Source organism: Triticum urartu, chromosome 5A (genome assembly GCF_056163025.1).
Source record: "Triticum urartu cultivar PI428250 chromosome 5A, HENAU_Tu73, whole genome shotgun sequence".
Classification (NCBI taxonomy): Eukaryota; Viridiplantae; Streptophyta; class Magnoliopsida; order Poales; family Poaceae; genus Triticum; species Triticum urartu.
Genome location: NC_141877.1, coordinates 401,221,871 through 401,239,263, shown reverse-complemented (window position 1 = coordinate 401,239,263; position 17,393 = coordinate 401,221,871). Strand labels below are relative to the sequence as shown.

The 17,393-nt window shown below is 43.4% G+C and overlaps 2 protein-coding genes across 2 annotated transcripts; one reads left to right on the top strand and one right to left on the bottom strand.

Moving 5' to 3' along the window:
• Positions 1-4,933: 4,933 nt before the first annotated feature.
• Positions 4,934-5,923, bottom strand: LOC147971599 (uncharacterized). Its single transcript, XM_087522813.1, has 2 exons — positions 5,587-5,923; positions 4,934-5,493 (listed from the first exon to the last, which is right to left on the bottom strand). The coding sequence occupies exons 1-2, from the start codon at positions 5,921-5,923 to the stop codon at positions 4,934-4,936; spliced, it is 897 nt and encodes a 298-aa protein (XP_087378939.1).
• A 272-nt stretch (positions 5,924-6,195) lies between these two features.
• On the top strand, positions 6,196-7,420 carry LOC147971598 (F-box protein At3g56470-like). The gene has a single exon (XM_087524039.1). It carries the CDS (start codon positions 6,196-6,198, stop codon positions 7,318-7,320), a length of 1,125 nt encoding a protein of 374 aa, XP_087380165.1. The 3' UTR covers positions 7,321-7,420.
• The last annotated feature ends 9,973 nt before the right edge of the window (positions 7,421-17,393 follow it).

Below are 17,393 nucleotides of genomic sequence, written 5' to 3'. Positions count from 1 at the left end.
AGAACTTCGTCGCTCCGAAGAGCTGGCAGGAATCTACGTCGGAGCGTCGTCTAACTCGTCCCGACAAATTTAAGGAGGATCAAAGACCAAAAGACTGACTGTAAGAAGAAGTGTTACCATCCATTGGAGCGCCACCCATGTGAGGACTAAAAACCCTACCTATCTACTAGTCGGAGCCGAGGAACTAGGAATCCGCTCCCCGACACCGACCGTCGGAGCGGCAGACGGAGGGGAGGTGAATCGAGGAGCCTATGTGGAGAGATTGAAGGTAGAAAGGCTTTCCTGGGGGCCCTTGCAAGAAACAATAATTCAACCGATAAGAGACTAAATAGACTACATACATAATGTATAGCTTTACAATATCGTATCATGCATTGGATGAAATAAAAAGGATACAAAAAAACATCTTTCTCTCTCCCTAAATAGTACACACACAATTCTCTTGCATGGTTTGAAAAATGAAAAAGAAAATAAAACCACATTCAAGATGCAACAAGATGGTGCACTCGCAATGTACGACAACAGGAGGCATGACGAAGGATTTAATATTCTTGAAACACCCCATAGTTTTATGTTCAACCATAGACATAGCTACTTGGTCAAGTCTGATCAAGGTGAGCTGATGGCCATCCTCATTGGCCATTGCGGGACACCCGTCCATGTCGTCTAGCTGAATGAGCACACGATGCAGTGCGAGAATATAGAAGACCTAGAGGGGAGAGCCTTGTTGAAGCCGACTGGTATCAAACGGATGCAGAACAAGATTTTCCTCCCGAGGCTCTATGATTGTCCTGCGAACGTACATGTTGATTTGGTCCAACGCAAAGATGATGTTGCCTTTGTCCCAAAGGATGGGCGCGCGGATACCATGGTGAAGCATGGCCATCTAGAGACATCTTGTCTTATGAGTTGGGACAACCTCCCGAGTCAATGGAGTTTTGGGGGACAGAAAGAGTGGATTATCGTATTTGGGTCGATTTTAGTATGTAGTAGATGATTTCACTATTACAATGTATCGGCTAAATATCCGGGTTTTTTCAAACCACGTAATTTTTTAAAATTTATCAACTTTTTTTGAAAATGCGAACGTTTTGTAAATTTGTGAACAAAAAATTCAAAAAAGGGAACATTTTAAGAAATGCCAGGTTTTTTAAAAAAAATTGTAAAAAATATTTTAAAATAAGAGCATTTTCTTGTATTCCAATCTTTTTCCAATTTTTGAAGAGGTTTCAAAAAGAATAATAAAGTTCAAAAGGCAGAAAAACAAATTAACGAGAAAAGAGAAGAAAAGTGAAAAAATAAAAAATAAAAAAAATCTTAGGCCTTGGCCTAGGGGTGGGAATAAACCAAAAAAAACCAAATTCTTGGTTTTGTCATTTGTACAGACAATTTTGGTTTTTATTTTCATAAACCGAAGTAAGTTTGGTAGGTTTTGGTTTTGTCCCGGTTAGCCAAAATATAACCGATCTACAAGTACAGAGACTGCATGGAAACTCTCTCTCGTTGGACGAACGAAGCTTCCGATTTTCATGTACCCAACCACCCACTTCTCTCTATGCTAAAGTAGGCCATCGTGTTTCTACTGGACCAAAGCAAATAGACCAAGGGCATTGCTTCCGTGCACCATAGCCCACATGCCATGCGCGTGTGCGATCAGCCGAGCCAGCCAGCCACATCTTCTTTCTTTAATTAGTCCCACATCGCCAGACCAAGGAGACTGGGGCAGACCGGCAGAGAGCGTCGTTACATAAGAGTGTGCCGCTCTCGTAAAGACCATTTTCACAGCGCAAGTTCTTTTCCGTATAAACCGATAAACCGAAAACAAAGCTAGATTAGGCATACACAGTGATTGATAAGACAATTTCAATTTTATCCTAAGACTTGTGTATAATTAAAAAATGATAACAAAAACATGTTTACAAAGGTTATTTTTTAGCTTTATCTTAAATAAATAGCTAATCTTAATAACGTGGTGACTCATATTATGCTAAGAGATCATCTCTTAAATAAGAGAAGACAAACTATTTTTTTAAGACGACAAGCCTTTTCTTGCGATTTCTCTCTCCTCCATCTTAAATTTATCCTATGTGACATTTCTAAAATAACACCATTGTACATGCCCTTATCAGTTAACCGAATTATAGGTTACTTTTTCGGTTGATATTTTTGGTTTCTTTCTTTTACTAACCTAAATTTAAAAATAACAGAATGGTAGAAACTGGATTTTACGGTCATACCGAATGCCCACCTTGACCTTGACCCAACTAGGCGACAACGTCGCTCCTGTTGGGCTAGCCCAAGTGTCTAGGGATTTGAAAAAAGTTCGCCGATTTTGAAGAAAAAAACAAAGATTTGAAATTTTTTAGAGTTTCAGAAAAGTTCACTTAAATAAGTTATAAAAAGGTTTGAGAAAGTGAAAAAAATTCACAAATTTGAGAAAAAATATCACTTATTTGAAAAAACAGAAAAAAATTTAAAAAGCAGAGCAAAACCTAGTAAAAACAACCCCCCCCCCCCCCCCCCCCCAAAAAAAAAACCAATGAAAAACTGACTTGTTTCGCCTCGAGTAGACGTGCCCTACTACTTTAGCACGAATGTGACGCGAGCCCGACTGGCTAGCGGTTCTGCCCATCATCTTGGAGACTAGGGATTGATTCCTTTGTGCTCCCCCTTCTCTTCCCTTTTTCTTTCAATTATGCAACCCATAATGGGCCAGCCAATTAAGGCGAATCGCTTCTCAGGGGTTGTACCAAAGCAGATAAAAGACATGACATGCTTAGTTACAATTCAAGTGTGAGTATATTTTATTAGTACTACAATGTAAGAAGAAGAGAGTAGTATAAGTCAATGTTTAGATTGATCATTTTCCTCGCGTCTGGAACCCTAGCCACTGCCAAGAGAGGCCAATCTTCCCAGCGTCGTCCTCCGGCGGCTCCCTTCCGCCGGCGACCTCGGTTGTATGTGATGATGGGGTCGCCGGATCCATGCGAGTGGATCATTTTTACTCCCTCGTTGTCTAGATTTTTAGGTTGTTCATCGTCTTGCCTTCGGCGGCGACAAAGACAACGATGAATAAAGATTCTTCGATCCTTTCTTGACGAGGCCATCGGTCCTATGGTCGGAGATGGATTTGAAAACCAGTCTATTCAAGTAAGGATGGTGTAGCGGCGGCGTCATCCTCGTGGTGGACCTATGTCCTCGAGCTCCGCCGTTGCAAAGACGTTTGCTCCAGCACCGGCGCAGAGTTTGAGAGGTAATCCAGGAGCGGATGTAGATTGTGGTCTGCACCGACGACATCTGGAAGACGGAACGTGTGCTGGGTTCGTGGTTCGTTGTTGGCAGGTATGGTTTTCTTCTTCGGCGTCTAGTTGTGGTGGGGTGCCAGATCTGGAGGTCGATGGCATGTCCAGAGTGTTTCCCCGGTATGATTCGTTCAACGACAAGGGCTTCACTTTTGGTGAGCCACCTTGGAGGTCCGCAAAGCTGCATATCAGCGATGGAGCCGCGTCGAGGTCGGGCGAGGAGGTGATCCGTCATTTTTTTCTTCGGTGGATGTTGTAGTGGTGCCGGAGGCAGATAACGGGCGTTGGTGCCAAGCTCAAAGATGTTTTGTTATCTTTTGAGTTTTGTCATATCAGCCTTTACGTAACTTATACTTTGATCTTTATCATTAAAAAATGAAAGTATAAGTCAATGTTTTATGAGGTGAGTGCTTTTAGCGGAGGGACTACAGGGCGGCTGTGGACCCTCTCGTTGGCCAACGACAACGGAGAGCAAGCGGTTGGTCATGTTTGACGACAGTGGCAAGACAACTAGTGAGGTTGGATCAGATTTGGGGCCAACAATGAAGGAGAACGACATTTATTACATTTGTTGTTCCATGAAAATGCATACAAGTATAATAAATTGATATCTTGATGAGTAAAATGTATTATAAGTCCTAAAACTATTGGAAGTGTGTTAATTTAGTTCTATAACTTTAAAATTGCAATTTTCGGTTCTAAAACTATTATACGTGTGTCAGTTTAGTTCTATAACTTTGAAATTACAGATTTGGGTTCCAAACAATGTAAGTTTGTTCTTCTCATGTACTAAGCTCGCATGGCGAGCATCTATGGTACATTTTTTCAATGAGCCCTTTATGTGTGTTTACTTCCCTAAAAATGGTCCATACGCTTCTACCTCGCAGTGTGTGTTGCAACCTACACGCCCACCACCTGCATGGCCATGAGCTGCAGTGCGGCCACACTGAAAGGTTTGGTACACTCGCTGGGGAGACCCAAGCCAGTCGGGATGCAGGACGTCATCCCAACTCTTTCTCTCATGATATTGTTGTTGCCCCGACATCCTTGTCGCACAGCTGGTCGTGCATGTTGTTGTTTGGGCATGAGCATGGCCACATGTGCGGAATTGTCGCTGTTGCCGGACAACGCGAAGGAGTGCGCGAAAACCGCGAAGTTTTAAAGTTATAGGACTAAATTGACACACCTCCAATAGTTTTAGGACCTAAAACTAGAGTCAAAGTTATAGGATTAAAATGACAACACACCTCCAATAGTTTTAAAACCCAAACCTGCAGTTTTAAAGTAACAGGACTAAACTGACACACAGCAAATAATTTTAGGACTTATGATGTATTTTACTCTATTTTGATTATGCATAATTAAGATACACACAGCTGCCACAAAAAACAAGCACACAAAGAGAAGGCAAAATTCATACCCACACGACCATATCATGAAAAGGTTATATAATTATATGGATGTTGGATACTTGCTTTAAAGAAATTAAAGATGGTTGTGTATGATACAGAGGCCGGAGACTTGACCTCTTTTTTGAAAGAGAAGTGGAATAGATTGTTCTAAAGACTTGCCTCACTTCAAGGATCAAAGTCTGAAATGGATCTCGAATAGATGGTTGTGCTGAATAGGCCTCAAATCGAAGCCGAAGGGAATAAAAACTGAGGTACAAGAGAATCTCGAAGGCTGGGTCCAGGATTGTGCATAGCAGTTGTTCCTCGCTTCATATCATACACGTACAACGCCTTGTCATCAGACATCAAAAAGTATATGCAGTCCCGTTTTCTTAGACCGAGCTGGAGTGCATCCAACGATGCTCCATAACCGCGGCAACTATCGTAGAAAATCACCATGTCGCCGAGCGTGTCCACCTTGAGCCAAGCTCCTTTGGAGACATCCAACTTGTGCACAACAATTCGCGCGACATGCCGGACAGATATCCCGTGGTAAGAAAAGCTTAGAACAAACAGCTCTCCGCGGCACTCTAAGATGCCGCAATCAAACATGGTATACCCGACTGGGGAAGGATCTTCCAGCTTGCCGCTTGTGCTGAACTCTGGGTATGGTGAGAACTCTAGTGTGACGATCTGACGTTTACAGGGGTCGTATGCGTAGAACCTCCCACCAAGCGTGGTAAGACCTTCCTTGAAGCTTTTGCCGTGCTCGTGCTCGTGCTCGAACCATTGGTTTCCTCCTGCATGGCAGTAGTAGATGAGTGGGTGTGCGAGGTCTGCTACGAGCACGACGCAATCGGGATCCGTCGGCTTGAGCGAGAGAAGGCACCTGCCGCTTTGTACGGCTTGGAGAAGATTCTCTTGATCTAGAGGTAAGCTGATTCTCTCGAGGGTTGATGGGTTCCAGAGGAAAGACTTATGCGATTCCAGATGCAGCATCAGTGCCCATCCTTGTGGTGTTAGCCAGTAACGATGGCCTCGGAAACCATCGGCTCTCCTGCCCAGCAACTGCCTCTTAGGGATGCTATACAGGAATATGGTGCCGTCGCCGGTTGCCTCGCCGTCATGTTGGTCGTCGAACAGCAGCAGCGGAGCGAGGCTTGGATCCAGAGGAAACGGTGACACGCCGGTCAGCCCCTTCAGGTTCTCCGCCTCGCACCGCGTATCCATCTCGTCGTCCGCCGTCTCCCTGCAAAGTTTTCTTAATTTCCTTCCCTTTTATGTGGCCGGTTGCCCTTGCAGTTTAGGTTTCGGGTCAGACCAGGATTGTACGTACGTGACATCTGCTGCTTCTACTCTGGATGGAATTCTTCTTGGGCTCCAAAAAAATTAAGCAAAGATATATAGTAGCGTAAAGGTAAAGCTCGAGATATCCAGCCGCGCGCACGCGTCTCCGCTATTACCACCTGTTGTGCGGCTATTGGGGAGAGGCGGCGGGACGGATGTCGCAGGAACGAGACCGGTTGTCTCTCCCGGTGGACCTGCTTATCCTGATCCTGAAGCGTCTGCGGTGGTCGAGCCACCCGAGTTTCGCCTTGGTCTGTCGACAATGGCGCTCCGCCGTGTCGCCCTTCTACCCGGCGTGGATCACCCCGCTCCTGCTAAACACCACCGACGTCGGAACCACCAATGTCCGCTACTACAGTCCCTACTTCCAGAAAAACTTCGAGATTGGCGACACCCTAGAGGCACCTGGCGCCAAAATCTGTTGCGCCAACGGAAGGTACCTAACGCTATGCCTGTCAAAGCAAATCCTCAACGTTGACCTTCTGACCGACGACTTCTACCGTCTCCCACCGATTTCTCAGATTTGGTTCGAACATATCGTCTACGATGGTATTGGCAAGATGTTCGGCATTGACACGCTTGTCGCTCAAGAGATTGGTTGTTGCGTGCAAAACAACGACGGCGTGTGGGGACGTTGGGCGTACTCCTACCCCGACAGGACAAAGTTCACACCGTCACCAGGGTCCAACCCTGTGTTCCACCGCGGCTTGATCTATCTACTGCTAGAAGACGGAAGATTAGCCGCATGTGACGAGTCCAAACACGAAGAAGGATTTGAAATTCTTGAGAAGCCACGGAGTTTTGGGTTTGTATACGAAGACAGCTACTTGGTCGAGTCCGACCAGGGCGAGCTGATGGTCGTCCTCATCGGCCGACGCGGGTCGCCTGTTAACATCTTCAAGCTCAATGAAGACACAATGGAATGGGACAAGATGGAGAGCCTGGATGGCATGGCTTTGTTTACGGGTACACTCACGACTATCATGAAGAAGACTCCCATTAAGTCGATGCGGAACAAGATCTTCCTCCCAAGACTCTATGATTGGCCTGACGTCGTTTATGCTGATTTTGTTCTGTGCGACGGTGAATTTGCTTTCGTGCCGGGGTCGCCACGTGTTGATAACAAGGTGAAGGTTGGCAATGACGACGCATGTAGCACAAACATGTGGTCTTGCGAATTGGGACAACACGAAAATCCAAAGGACTTTGGGAGACAGGGAGAATGGATAATAGTATTTGGGTCGATTTTAGCAATAGTTGACTTCTCTTATGATGGATAATACTCGACTTATTGAGATTATAGTCAAACTTTAAATAGTTCTCACTAAACATTCTGTATCATATTACTACTAGAGACTAATAGAATGCCCCTGCATTGCCACGGCCATTTGAAATATTTTGATAGTGTTATATATTAACATATGTAAAAGATAGCCAGTAACAATCGGGTAATAATTGAAATAAACTTCACAATGCAATGTAAGTTGATAAAAATAATAATTTGATACTGTACACATACAGAGCGATGATACAATTAATGATTTGTTACGAATTAAGGTCTATTTGATGTCTTTAAGATATTCTCGTACAATACTACGGCTTCAGCTTCATTCGCATGATACTTGGGCATTTTTATCTAGTGTACGACAGGCAAATCAACTCGACGAAGAACGAAAAACAAACAGGGGACACAAGACTTAACGTGGAAAACCCCTCCAACATAAAGGGGAAAAACCACGGGCGTCAGCCAGCCAAACTTCACTATATCGGGGGAGGTTACAAACGTCGGGGATTTACAATTGATCGACTTATCCCATGCGGCGGCTTACAAAAGGTATATATAACACAGGTGACCTAGGTCAATACCGATCCGTTCGGCCCAAGCCTACCGGCGACGGGCCTCGCTCCGCTCGCTCGTCAGAAGTTAGCCTCCTTGTTTATACTTGAATTTGGAGCCTAACATAACATCTAGAATCATAACCAAGGTCGTGGTAAATCCATGAATTTTATTCGATTTGGTTTTCTTATACTACAGAAATAAACCTTTGAATTCAACATTATTCCAAGACTCCTATTTCAAAGTCCATCTTTTAAGGGAAAAATGAAAATAAAAGTAATCCATCTTTTCCCATTCCTTCTCTATTGCATGTTTGCAAGAACTAAAATAGAGGATTTCGAAAGAAAAGAAAAGGACCTTCGAAATCAATTTTTATGTGTAGTGCAAAGAAGTTACAATTTCTTCTTATTCCTATGGAACATCTAGTAACAAGAATAGGAAATCGTAAATAGCGAAAACAAGTATAATAAATTTCTTCCTCAGCTTATAACCATCCTGCACAAGCGATATATGTAGTTAGCACGCATATTTAAGGTGGAAGATCTAGAAATGTCCAACGGAGAATACTCGACGCACAAACCGGATGATCCAATTTTTTACCATTTCATGAGAGCATAAAATCAGAAACAAATAGCCAGAGACATCCCTGCAAGTTGAATAAATTAATATTATCTTGAATATAGTGATATTAAAAGTAAATGTCTGTATCATGTTACGATAATAAATTATGTAAATTTACCCGCCCATGCTTATTAAATACCAGCCAGAAATATGCGTTGTCATCTGCATATACCAGAATTCCAGTCAGGTTGTGCTATTTCGAGTGCCTTGTTGAAGTCCCTCACAAATCTCAGTAATTCACTATGTGCCTTAGAGTGTTAGTCTCTACGACTATGGTGTATCTAGATGCTACCGACAACAGAATTGGAGTAGAGGGTGGGTCAGTGGCGGCGGCGGGAGTGGGAGTGGGCTCTGCCCAAGCTGCCCAGGACGATGTTTCAAATACCGAAGGTAGTGTCCGCTATTGCGTTCACAATAGCGCTTCCGTAATAGCGGCGGCTAATATTTAAATTAAATGCCATTACCTTTTTTAATGATCGTCAAGTATACACAATAATCTAGTGCTTTTACAAATCCGCTGCTTGGGCATAGCACCCGCAATATCACCCGCTATCCGCATTCAACTATGCGGAACCCAATCCACTACTAGCCCGCTATATGCTATTTAAAACCATTAACCAGCAATCCAACATTTTCTCTCCACATCCGCTAATTCCTTTAGTCGTGGGCGCTAAATGCAAGCGCTAAAGCATCTACGACGAGGCTTCCCAAAATCACCCTACGCGCCCGGGCGGATGGACCGCCTAAAAAAATCCTACCCAGTCGGGCTCCTCAAACTAGCCCCAAACGCTTGGACTGTCTGGCACCCCTCATATCCAATCCAAATATGGTGTGGATATGGGGAGGCCCAGGCGCGTCCGGCACGTCAGCTTGACCCACTGTGGCCCGCGGCGACCCCACTCATGCGCCCACAAATATCTGAACACGGATGAGGGAACCCTAGTCAAACCTCGGCCGCTCGGCTTCTCTGCTCCTTGTTCGTCTCATCCCCTTCCTCTCTCCGCCCAAATTCCCTCTCCTCCACCTTCGCCGACAGTGATTCCGACTCCATTGACTAGGACAAGTGATACGCCCATTTTGCATCATGTTTTCCTACTATTATTTCCATTGTTTTGAAGTTATATTTCACTTTTGATGCAATTCTCATGCTTTTTATCTCTTAAATTGCAAATTACATCACAAGAGAGAGATTGCCGACAACTAGAATTCTGGACCTAAAAAGAGCTACAGTAGAGATAGTTACTCTCTGAGCTCCAAATGAACCGAAAACTTACAAAGATTTATTTTGGGGTATTAAAAAATACTAGAAGAGAAATATACTAGAGAGGACCCACCATGGGCCCACAAGCTTGGGTTCCCCCTGGGGGCGCCATGTGGGCTTGTGGGGCCCACAGAAGGCCTCTAAAACCTGTCTTCTGCTAAAAGAAGCCATTTTCCCTAGAAAAATCAGAAGAAGACTTTCGGGTGGAAGCACCGCCGTCTCGAGGCGGAACCTGAGAAGAAGCACTTTAACTCTCCGACGGAGCGATTCCATCGATTTTGCTGCCCTCCGGGAGAGGGAAATCAAAGCCATCGTCATCACTAACGCTCCTCTCATCATGGGAGGACTCATCTTCATGAACATCTTCACCAACACTATCTCATCTCCAAACCCTAGTTCATCTCTTGTATCCAATCTTTGACTCAAATCTCAGATTGTTACGTGTAGGTTGCTAGTAGTGTTGATTACATCATGTAGTTGATGCTAGTTGGTTTACTTGGTGGAAGATTATATGTTCAGATTGTTAATCGTATATTTATCTCCTTTGATCATGAACATGGATATGATTTGTGAGTAGTTCCGTTTGTTCTTGAGGACTTTGGAGAAGTATCGATGTTAAGTTGGTTTTCGTTCAATGTTTTGATGATGTATTATGTTATTCTTCCTCTAGTGGTGTTGTGTGAACGTCGACTAGATGACACATTACCATGTTTGTGAAGGAAATATGCCCTAGAGGCAATAAGAAAGTTATTATTTATTTCCTTATTTCATGATAAATGTTTATTATTCATGCTAGAATTGTATTAACCGGAAACTTAGTACATGTGTGAATACATAGACAAACAGAGTGTCACTAGTATGCCTCTACTTGACTAGCTCGTTGAATCAAAGATGGTTAAGTTTCCTAGCCATAGACATGAGTTGTCATTTGATTAACGGGATCACATCATTAGAGAATGATGTGATCACATCATTAGAGAATGATGTGATTGACTTGACCCATTCCGTTAGCTTAGCATTTGATCGTTTAGTATATTGCTATTTCTTTCTTCATGACTTATACATGTTCCTATGACTATGAGATTATGCAACTCCCGAATACCGGAGGAACACTTTGTGTGCTACCAAACGTCACAACGTAACTGGGTGATTATAAAGGTGCTCTACAGGTGTCTCCGATGGTACTTGTTGAGTTGGCATAGATCGAGATTAGGATTTGTCATTCCGATTGTCGGAGAGGTATCTCTGGACCCTCTCGGTAATGCACATCACTATAAGCCTTGCAAGCATTGTAACTAGTGAGTTAGTTGCGGGATGATGTATTACAGAACGAGTAAAGAGACTTGCCGATAACGAGATTGAACTAGGTATTGAGATACCGACAATCGAATCTCGGGCAAGTAACATACCGATGACAAAGGGAACAACGTATGTTGTTATGCGGTTCAACCGATAAAGATCTTCGTAGAATATGTAGGAGCCAATATGGGCATCCAGGTTCCGCTATTGGTTATTGACCAGAGAAGTGTCTCGGTCATGTCTACATAGTTCTCGAACCCGTAGGGTCCGCACGCTTAAACGTTCGTTGACGATATAGTATGAATTATGTATGTTGGTGACCGAATGTTGTTCGGAGTCTCGGATGAGATCACAGACATGATGAGGAGCTCCGAAATGGTCCAGAGGTAAAGATTGATATATAGGATGATATGGTTCGGCCAAGGGGTGAAGCCCACGAGGCTTTAGGTCGGTGCAAAAGGAGTTTTGCGGAGGCCAGGGGGCCAAACGCCGGAGACCCTGGCGTCTGGCCCTGGGCCAGACGCCGAGTGTAAGTGCATCTAGTGCCCCTTAGTGATTTTGGTGTATTGAAGACTTATAGGTTAAGGATCTAATGCGTTTATGAGTGTACACAGGTCTATAAGTCTATGAGGAGTTTGATATTTACAGAGAAAGTCGACCCCTAAAAATGAAGTTTTTCGACTGAAGACTTTGGTATTCTAAAGACTTTCTGAAGACTTTGAAAGTGAAGAAATTGGTGTGACCTTGAAGACTTGGTATTCATTCGAGGAACATGAAGCGTGAAGACTTTTGTTTTCGTAGTTTTATTTTCTCTTTCTTGAGTCATAGGAAACACCGTACTGTTAAAGGGGCTCGAGGAAATACTAAGGAAAAATTTCCATGTGATGCTCAACTCAAAATCCTACACCTACCAATTCCTTCAAGTGAAGCCATTGGAAATCTCATATAGTTCAGTCAATTTCTTCAGTGACAGAGACACAGTTCTTCTGGTCACTGAGGACTTTGTTCTAACTGAGGAGTTAGGAATTCGCCAGTGCGGATTGCCTACACAGTGAGGAACATGATAGCCCTGAGGAATTAGTACCTCAAATTTCCAACCGTTGCTGTGCTACGCGCCAGCTGTTCAAAAATATCTTATCCATCCAACGGTCATATCATTGAAGGGCATTTATGTCTTATCATGTCGGGCTGCTCCCTAGGCTATAAATAGCCGCCCCCTAAAACCAATAGCTGGTTGGCTGCTCTGCGAGAAACTAACACTTGTCATTTGAGAGCATCCCATCCTCCGAGGACTTTGAGCGAAAATCATCAAGTGAGGAAAATCCAAACCCAAACCCAAACACCTACAAACCCAAAGTGATTGAGCATCACTGAAGAGATTGATCCTGCGTGGATCCGACACTTGTTACCTTTGAAGACTGTGCTTCTTCCAGACGGTTAGGCATCATGGTCTAGAGCATCCAAGAGGAATTGTGGATCGTCGAGTGACCGAGTTTGTGAAGGTTCGGAAGTCACTTGAAGACTTACCATGAGTGATTGGGCGAGGACTGTGTGTCCTTAGCTCAAGGAGAATACGGTGAGGACCGTGTGTCCGGGACTGTGTGTCCTCAGGTTTAAATACTTAGCCGCTCCAACCAGATGTACAACTGAGACAACAGTTGGAACTGGTCTACCAAATCATTGTCTTCACCAAGCCAACTGGTTCTATTTCCTCAACACTTTCATTTCCTCATTACTGTGTTGTGTGTTTGTTCATATCTTTGTTTGAAGACTTTGACTGAAGACTTTCTCAATTTCCTCAGTTCAATTTCTTCAGTCTGTTTGTCTTCATCTTGTGCTATCCTGTGCTTACACTTTCTGTACTCTGTGTTTGTCTTCATTTCATCATGATGATCATGCATGTATTCTGTTATGTTTACTTCTGAGTACTTATTCCGCTGCAAGTAGTTCTTCGCTAAGGAATTTCCTCACTAGCAAATTCCTCAGTGAAGAATTTCATAAAAATCGCCTATTCACCCCCCTCTAGTCGATATTACGCACTTTCAATTGGTATCAGAGCGAGGTACTCCCTTGTTCTGTGTGATTTTGGTTTAACTGCCTGGAGCTTTAGTTATGTCGATCGCAGGTATGAAGAAAGTGGCATGCCCTATCTTTGACGGTCACGAGTATCCCAAATGGAAGGCCATGATGAAGAAGCGCCTCATGGCAATGAACAGCGAGCTGTGGACCGTCACTGAGATTGGTCTGACCGATCTGTGCAAGATGGCAGAAGTTGATGACATTCGCAAGTACACCCTCCTCAACCTCACGGCGAAGGATGTCATTTGCTCCTGTCTGTCTCAAAATCAGTTCAGGAACGTCATGCATCTCGATCATGCGAAGCTTATCTGGGACCATCTCTCTGATGTCTATGAAGGTCATCGAACCTGTCACGATCCTTGGTTTGAGGACTTCAAGGAATCTCTCAAGTCAATGACATTTGAACCAGAATCATCATCCTCCTCATCATGCCTTATGGTAGATGGTGAAAAGGTAACTGAAAGCTATCTGTCTGAATCCAGTGATGATGAATCTGGTGATGAATTTGGACCCAGTTATGTCAAACTTGCTTCTCTTGCTGCTAAACAACAAAGAGCTTTGGAAAAAGTTCACGACATGCTTAGTAAGAGCGATGACATGTTGGGTGAAGAAATGGATCAGTCCAAAGCTTTGGCTGAAAGTCTTCAGAGACTTCATTCTAAGTATGACTCCCTTTAAGATCAGCATAACTCTCTCTTGTCTGATCATGAGAAGCTAAGAGTGAGTTATGAAGATCTTCAGAAGGAGCGCGATTCATTACTTGCTCAACAAATCAGCGCTGCTCAGGAAGAATTTGTTCCTCCATGTTTGAAATGCATTGAACGAGAATCTGCTAATTCTTCACCTGAATGTTCAAATGCTTCTAATGTTACAAATTCTTCACCTACCTCTGCTATCACTAATTCCTCATCTGAGGACATTTCTAGTATCACTGATGATGCAGGGCTGAAGGAATTGTACATGACATGCATGTACAAAAGCCTCAAAGGGCATCAGACTCTTTGTGATGTGCTTAAGAAGCAGATCCTCAACAGGAACCCTAGGAAAGAGGGTATTGCCTTTGAGAGGAAACTCAATGCTGATGGTACATATTGGAAGCCTGAGGAGTACCCCAAAACCTCATGGGTTGCTGCAAAGGGACCTCCAGTTGATCCATCTAATTTATCTGGCTATACATGTGAATCTTCTCATTCTTCTGATGAGTCTTTTGACTCCAACTATAAACTGTTCAAAAATCAGAATGGTGAAGTATTTGCTAGATATGTTGGCACTAACTGCAGGAATGGTTCCCCTATGAAGAAAATCTGGGTTCCCAAAAGGTGCCTTGAAAGTCTTCAGGTGAATGTCCTCATGACACCACCTGTGAAGAATAGGAACCCCAGATTGAATTCTTCATATGGACCAAATTCTTCATATGGATCCAAGTCCTCATAAGGACCAAATTCCTCATGTGGATCAAATTCCTCAAAAGGATCAAAGTCCTCATATGAACATCATCATGCTAACAACTCTGTTTCGCAGGGAAGAGCCAAGGGCTATGAATATGAGCATTATTCTTCTAATCGTTATGTTCATAAGTCCTTAAAGAATTTCTCTGCTTATTCATATGCTTATCCTAACCCCTCTTATGTGAAACGTAATGGTTTGGCCTCTATGCCACCATTCTCATATGGAGCTCGCAGAGTGATGAACTCTTTGCCACCCCTTCAGATGTGGGTGGTGAAGAAAAAGAACTAATCTCTTCTGCAGGGTCAGGTCTCCAGACGTATTATAACGTCTGAAGAATTTGCTGGGGACCTGACAAATTGCCTGAAAGGACGCAGGCTAATCATGAAGAAATGAACCTTCATTTCACACGTCCTCCTATTGCTTTATATGTCTTACTGCTTGATGAAATTGATCTGTTGAATTGTGATATCATATTCTTCACTGCTGAAGTATATGAGTTCGTAAGCTGCACTAATTCATCTGCAGGATGATCAACCCAAAGCCACTGAGTGGGTCCTCGATAGTGGATGTACAAATCACATGACTGGTGACAAGAATCTATTGATGGATGCTCCCTTATCGTCATCACATCTGAAGCATATCATCTTCGCTGATAAAAGCAAAAGTCAGGTACTGGGTCTAGGTAAGGTTGCTATCACAAAGGATCGACACATGGACAAAGTCATGCTTGTTGAGTCCTTAGGATACAACCTTATGTCTGTCTCAATGCTTTGTGATCTTGATATGGTTGTTGTCTTTGGCAAGTATCGTTGTGTTGTGATTATGGAAGCTGAAAATTCCAAAGTCTTCGAAGGCTTTAGGAGAGGAGACTTGTATATTGTTGATTTCTCTGCAGATTCACAACCAGCCGTGTGCCTACTTGCAAAAGTTTCAGAAGGATGGCTATGGCATCGACGACTTGGTCATGCAGGCATGAGGAATTTGCACACGCTTGCAAAGAAAAAACATGTCATTGGCATTGAGAATGTCAAATTCCTCAAGGATCACTTATGCGGTGCCTGTGAAGCTGGAAAAATGACCAAGGCCAAGCATCCAGCTAAGACTATCATGACTAATACTCGCCCATTTGAATTGCTTCACATGGATCTCTTCGGTCCTAATCATTATTCTGCCATTTCAAATGAAGCATCTCAATATGGCTTTGTTATTGTTGATGATTACTCTTGTTACACATGGGTACACCTTGTTACTTACAAACATGAAGTGCAGGAAGTCTTCAAACGATTTTCCTCGAGGGCTTTAACCAACTTTGGTGTGAAGATCAAGCACATCAGAAGTGACAATGGTACTGAGTTCAGGAATTTGGGTCTCGATGGCTATCTTGATGAACTTGGTATTACTCATGAGTTATCTGCTCCTTATAATCCTCAAGAGAATGGCGTCGTGGAGCGCAAGAACAGGACTCTTGCGGAGATGGCTCGCACTATGCTTGATGAGTAAAAAACACCTCGTCGTTTCTGGGCTGATGCAATTGATACTGCGTGCCACATCATCAACAGAGTATATCTTCACAAATTCTTCAAGAAAACTGCCTATGAACTCCTCACTGACAAGAAACCCAATGTGAGTTATTTAAAAGTCTTCGGTGCTAAATGCTAGATTAGAGATCCTCATCACAACTCAAAATTTGCACCGAAAGCACATGAAGGTTTTATGCTTGGTTACGAAAAGGACTCGCACACCTACAGAGTCTTCAACAATGTTCTTCACAAGATTGTTGAAACTGTAGATGTGTGGTTCGATGAAACTAATGGCTCGCAAAGAGAGCACCTACCTTCTATGATAGATGAACCAGCACCTGAGGATTCTATCAAGTTCAAGGCTACTGAAGATGTCATTCCTACTGAAGAATCTGCTGAAGAATTCATTCCAGAACGTGAAGAACGTCGAGCTGATGCACCTGAGGAAAATGCTGAGGAAATTGATGCTGAAGAAAATGCTGATCAAATTCCTCAACGACAACCAGCTCACCCTCGCGTTGCAAAAGAAGTGCAAGTGGAGAAGATCATCGATGACATTAGAGCACCAGGTCCTCTCACCCGCTCAAAAGCTTCACATCTATCTAACTTTTGTGGGCACTATGCCTTTGTCTCCATCACAGAGCCCACTAAGGTAGATGAAGCATTTCTGGAGCCTGGGTGGATTCAGGCCATGCAAGAAGAATTACATCAGTTCAAGCTCAACAACGTCTGGGAACTGGTCAACCGTCCAGATCCTCGCAAGCATAATATCATTGGCACAAAGTGGATCTACCGCAATAAGCAAGATGAAAACGGCCTTGTGGTGAGGAATAAAGCACGTCTAGTAGCTCAAGGCTACACACAGGTTGAAGGAATTGATTTCGATGAGACTTTTGCACCTGTTGCTAGTCTTGAAGCTATTCGCATATTACTTTCTTATGCTAACCATCATGATATCATCTTATATCAAATGGATGTGAAAAGTGCATTCCTCAATGGTAAGCTTGAGGAAGAAGTATATGTTGCTCAACCCCCAGGTTTTGAAGATCCAAAGAATCCTGACAAAGTCTTCAGACTCAATAAGGCCCTCTATGGCCTCAAGCAGGCCCCACGGGCGTGGTATGACACGTTGAAGGAATTCTTCATGAAGAATGGCTTCACACCCGGTTCACTCGATCCTACTCTCTTTACTAAATCTTATGATGGTGAACTGTTTGTGTGCCAAATATATGTTGATGATATCATCTTTGGCTGTACTGACCAACGTTATAGTGATGAATTTGCCTA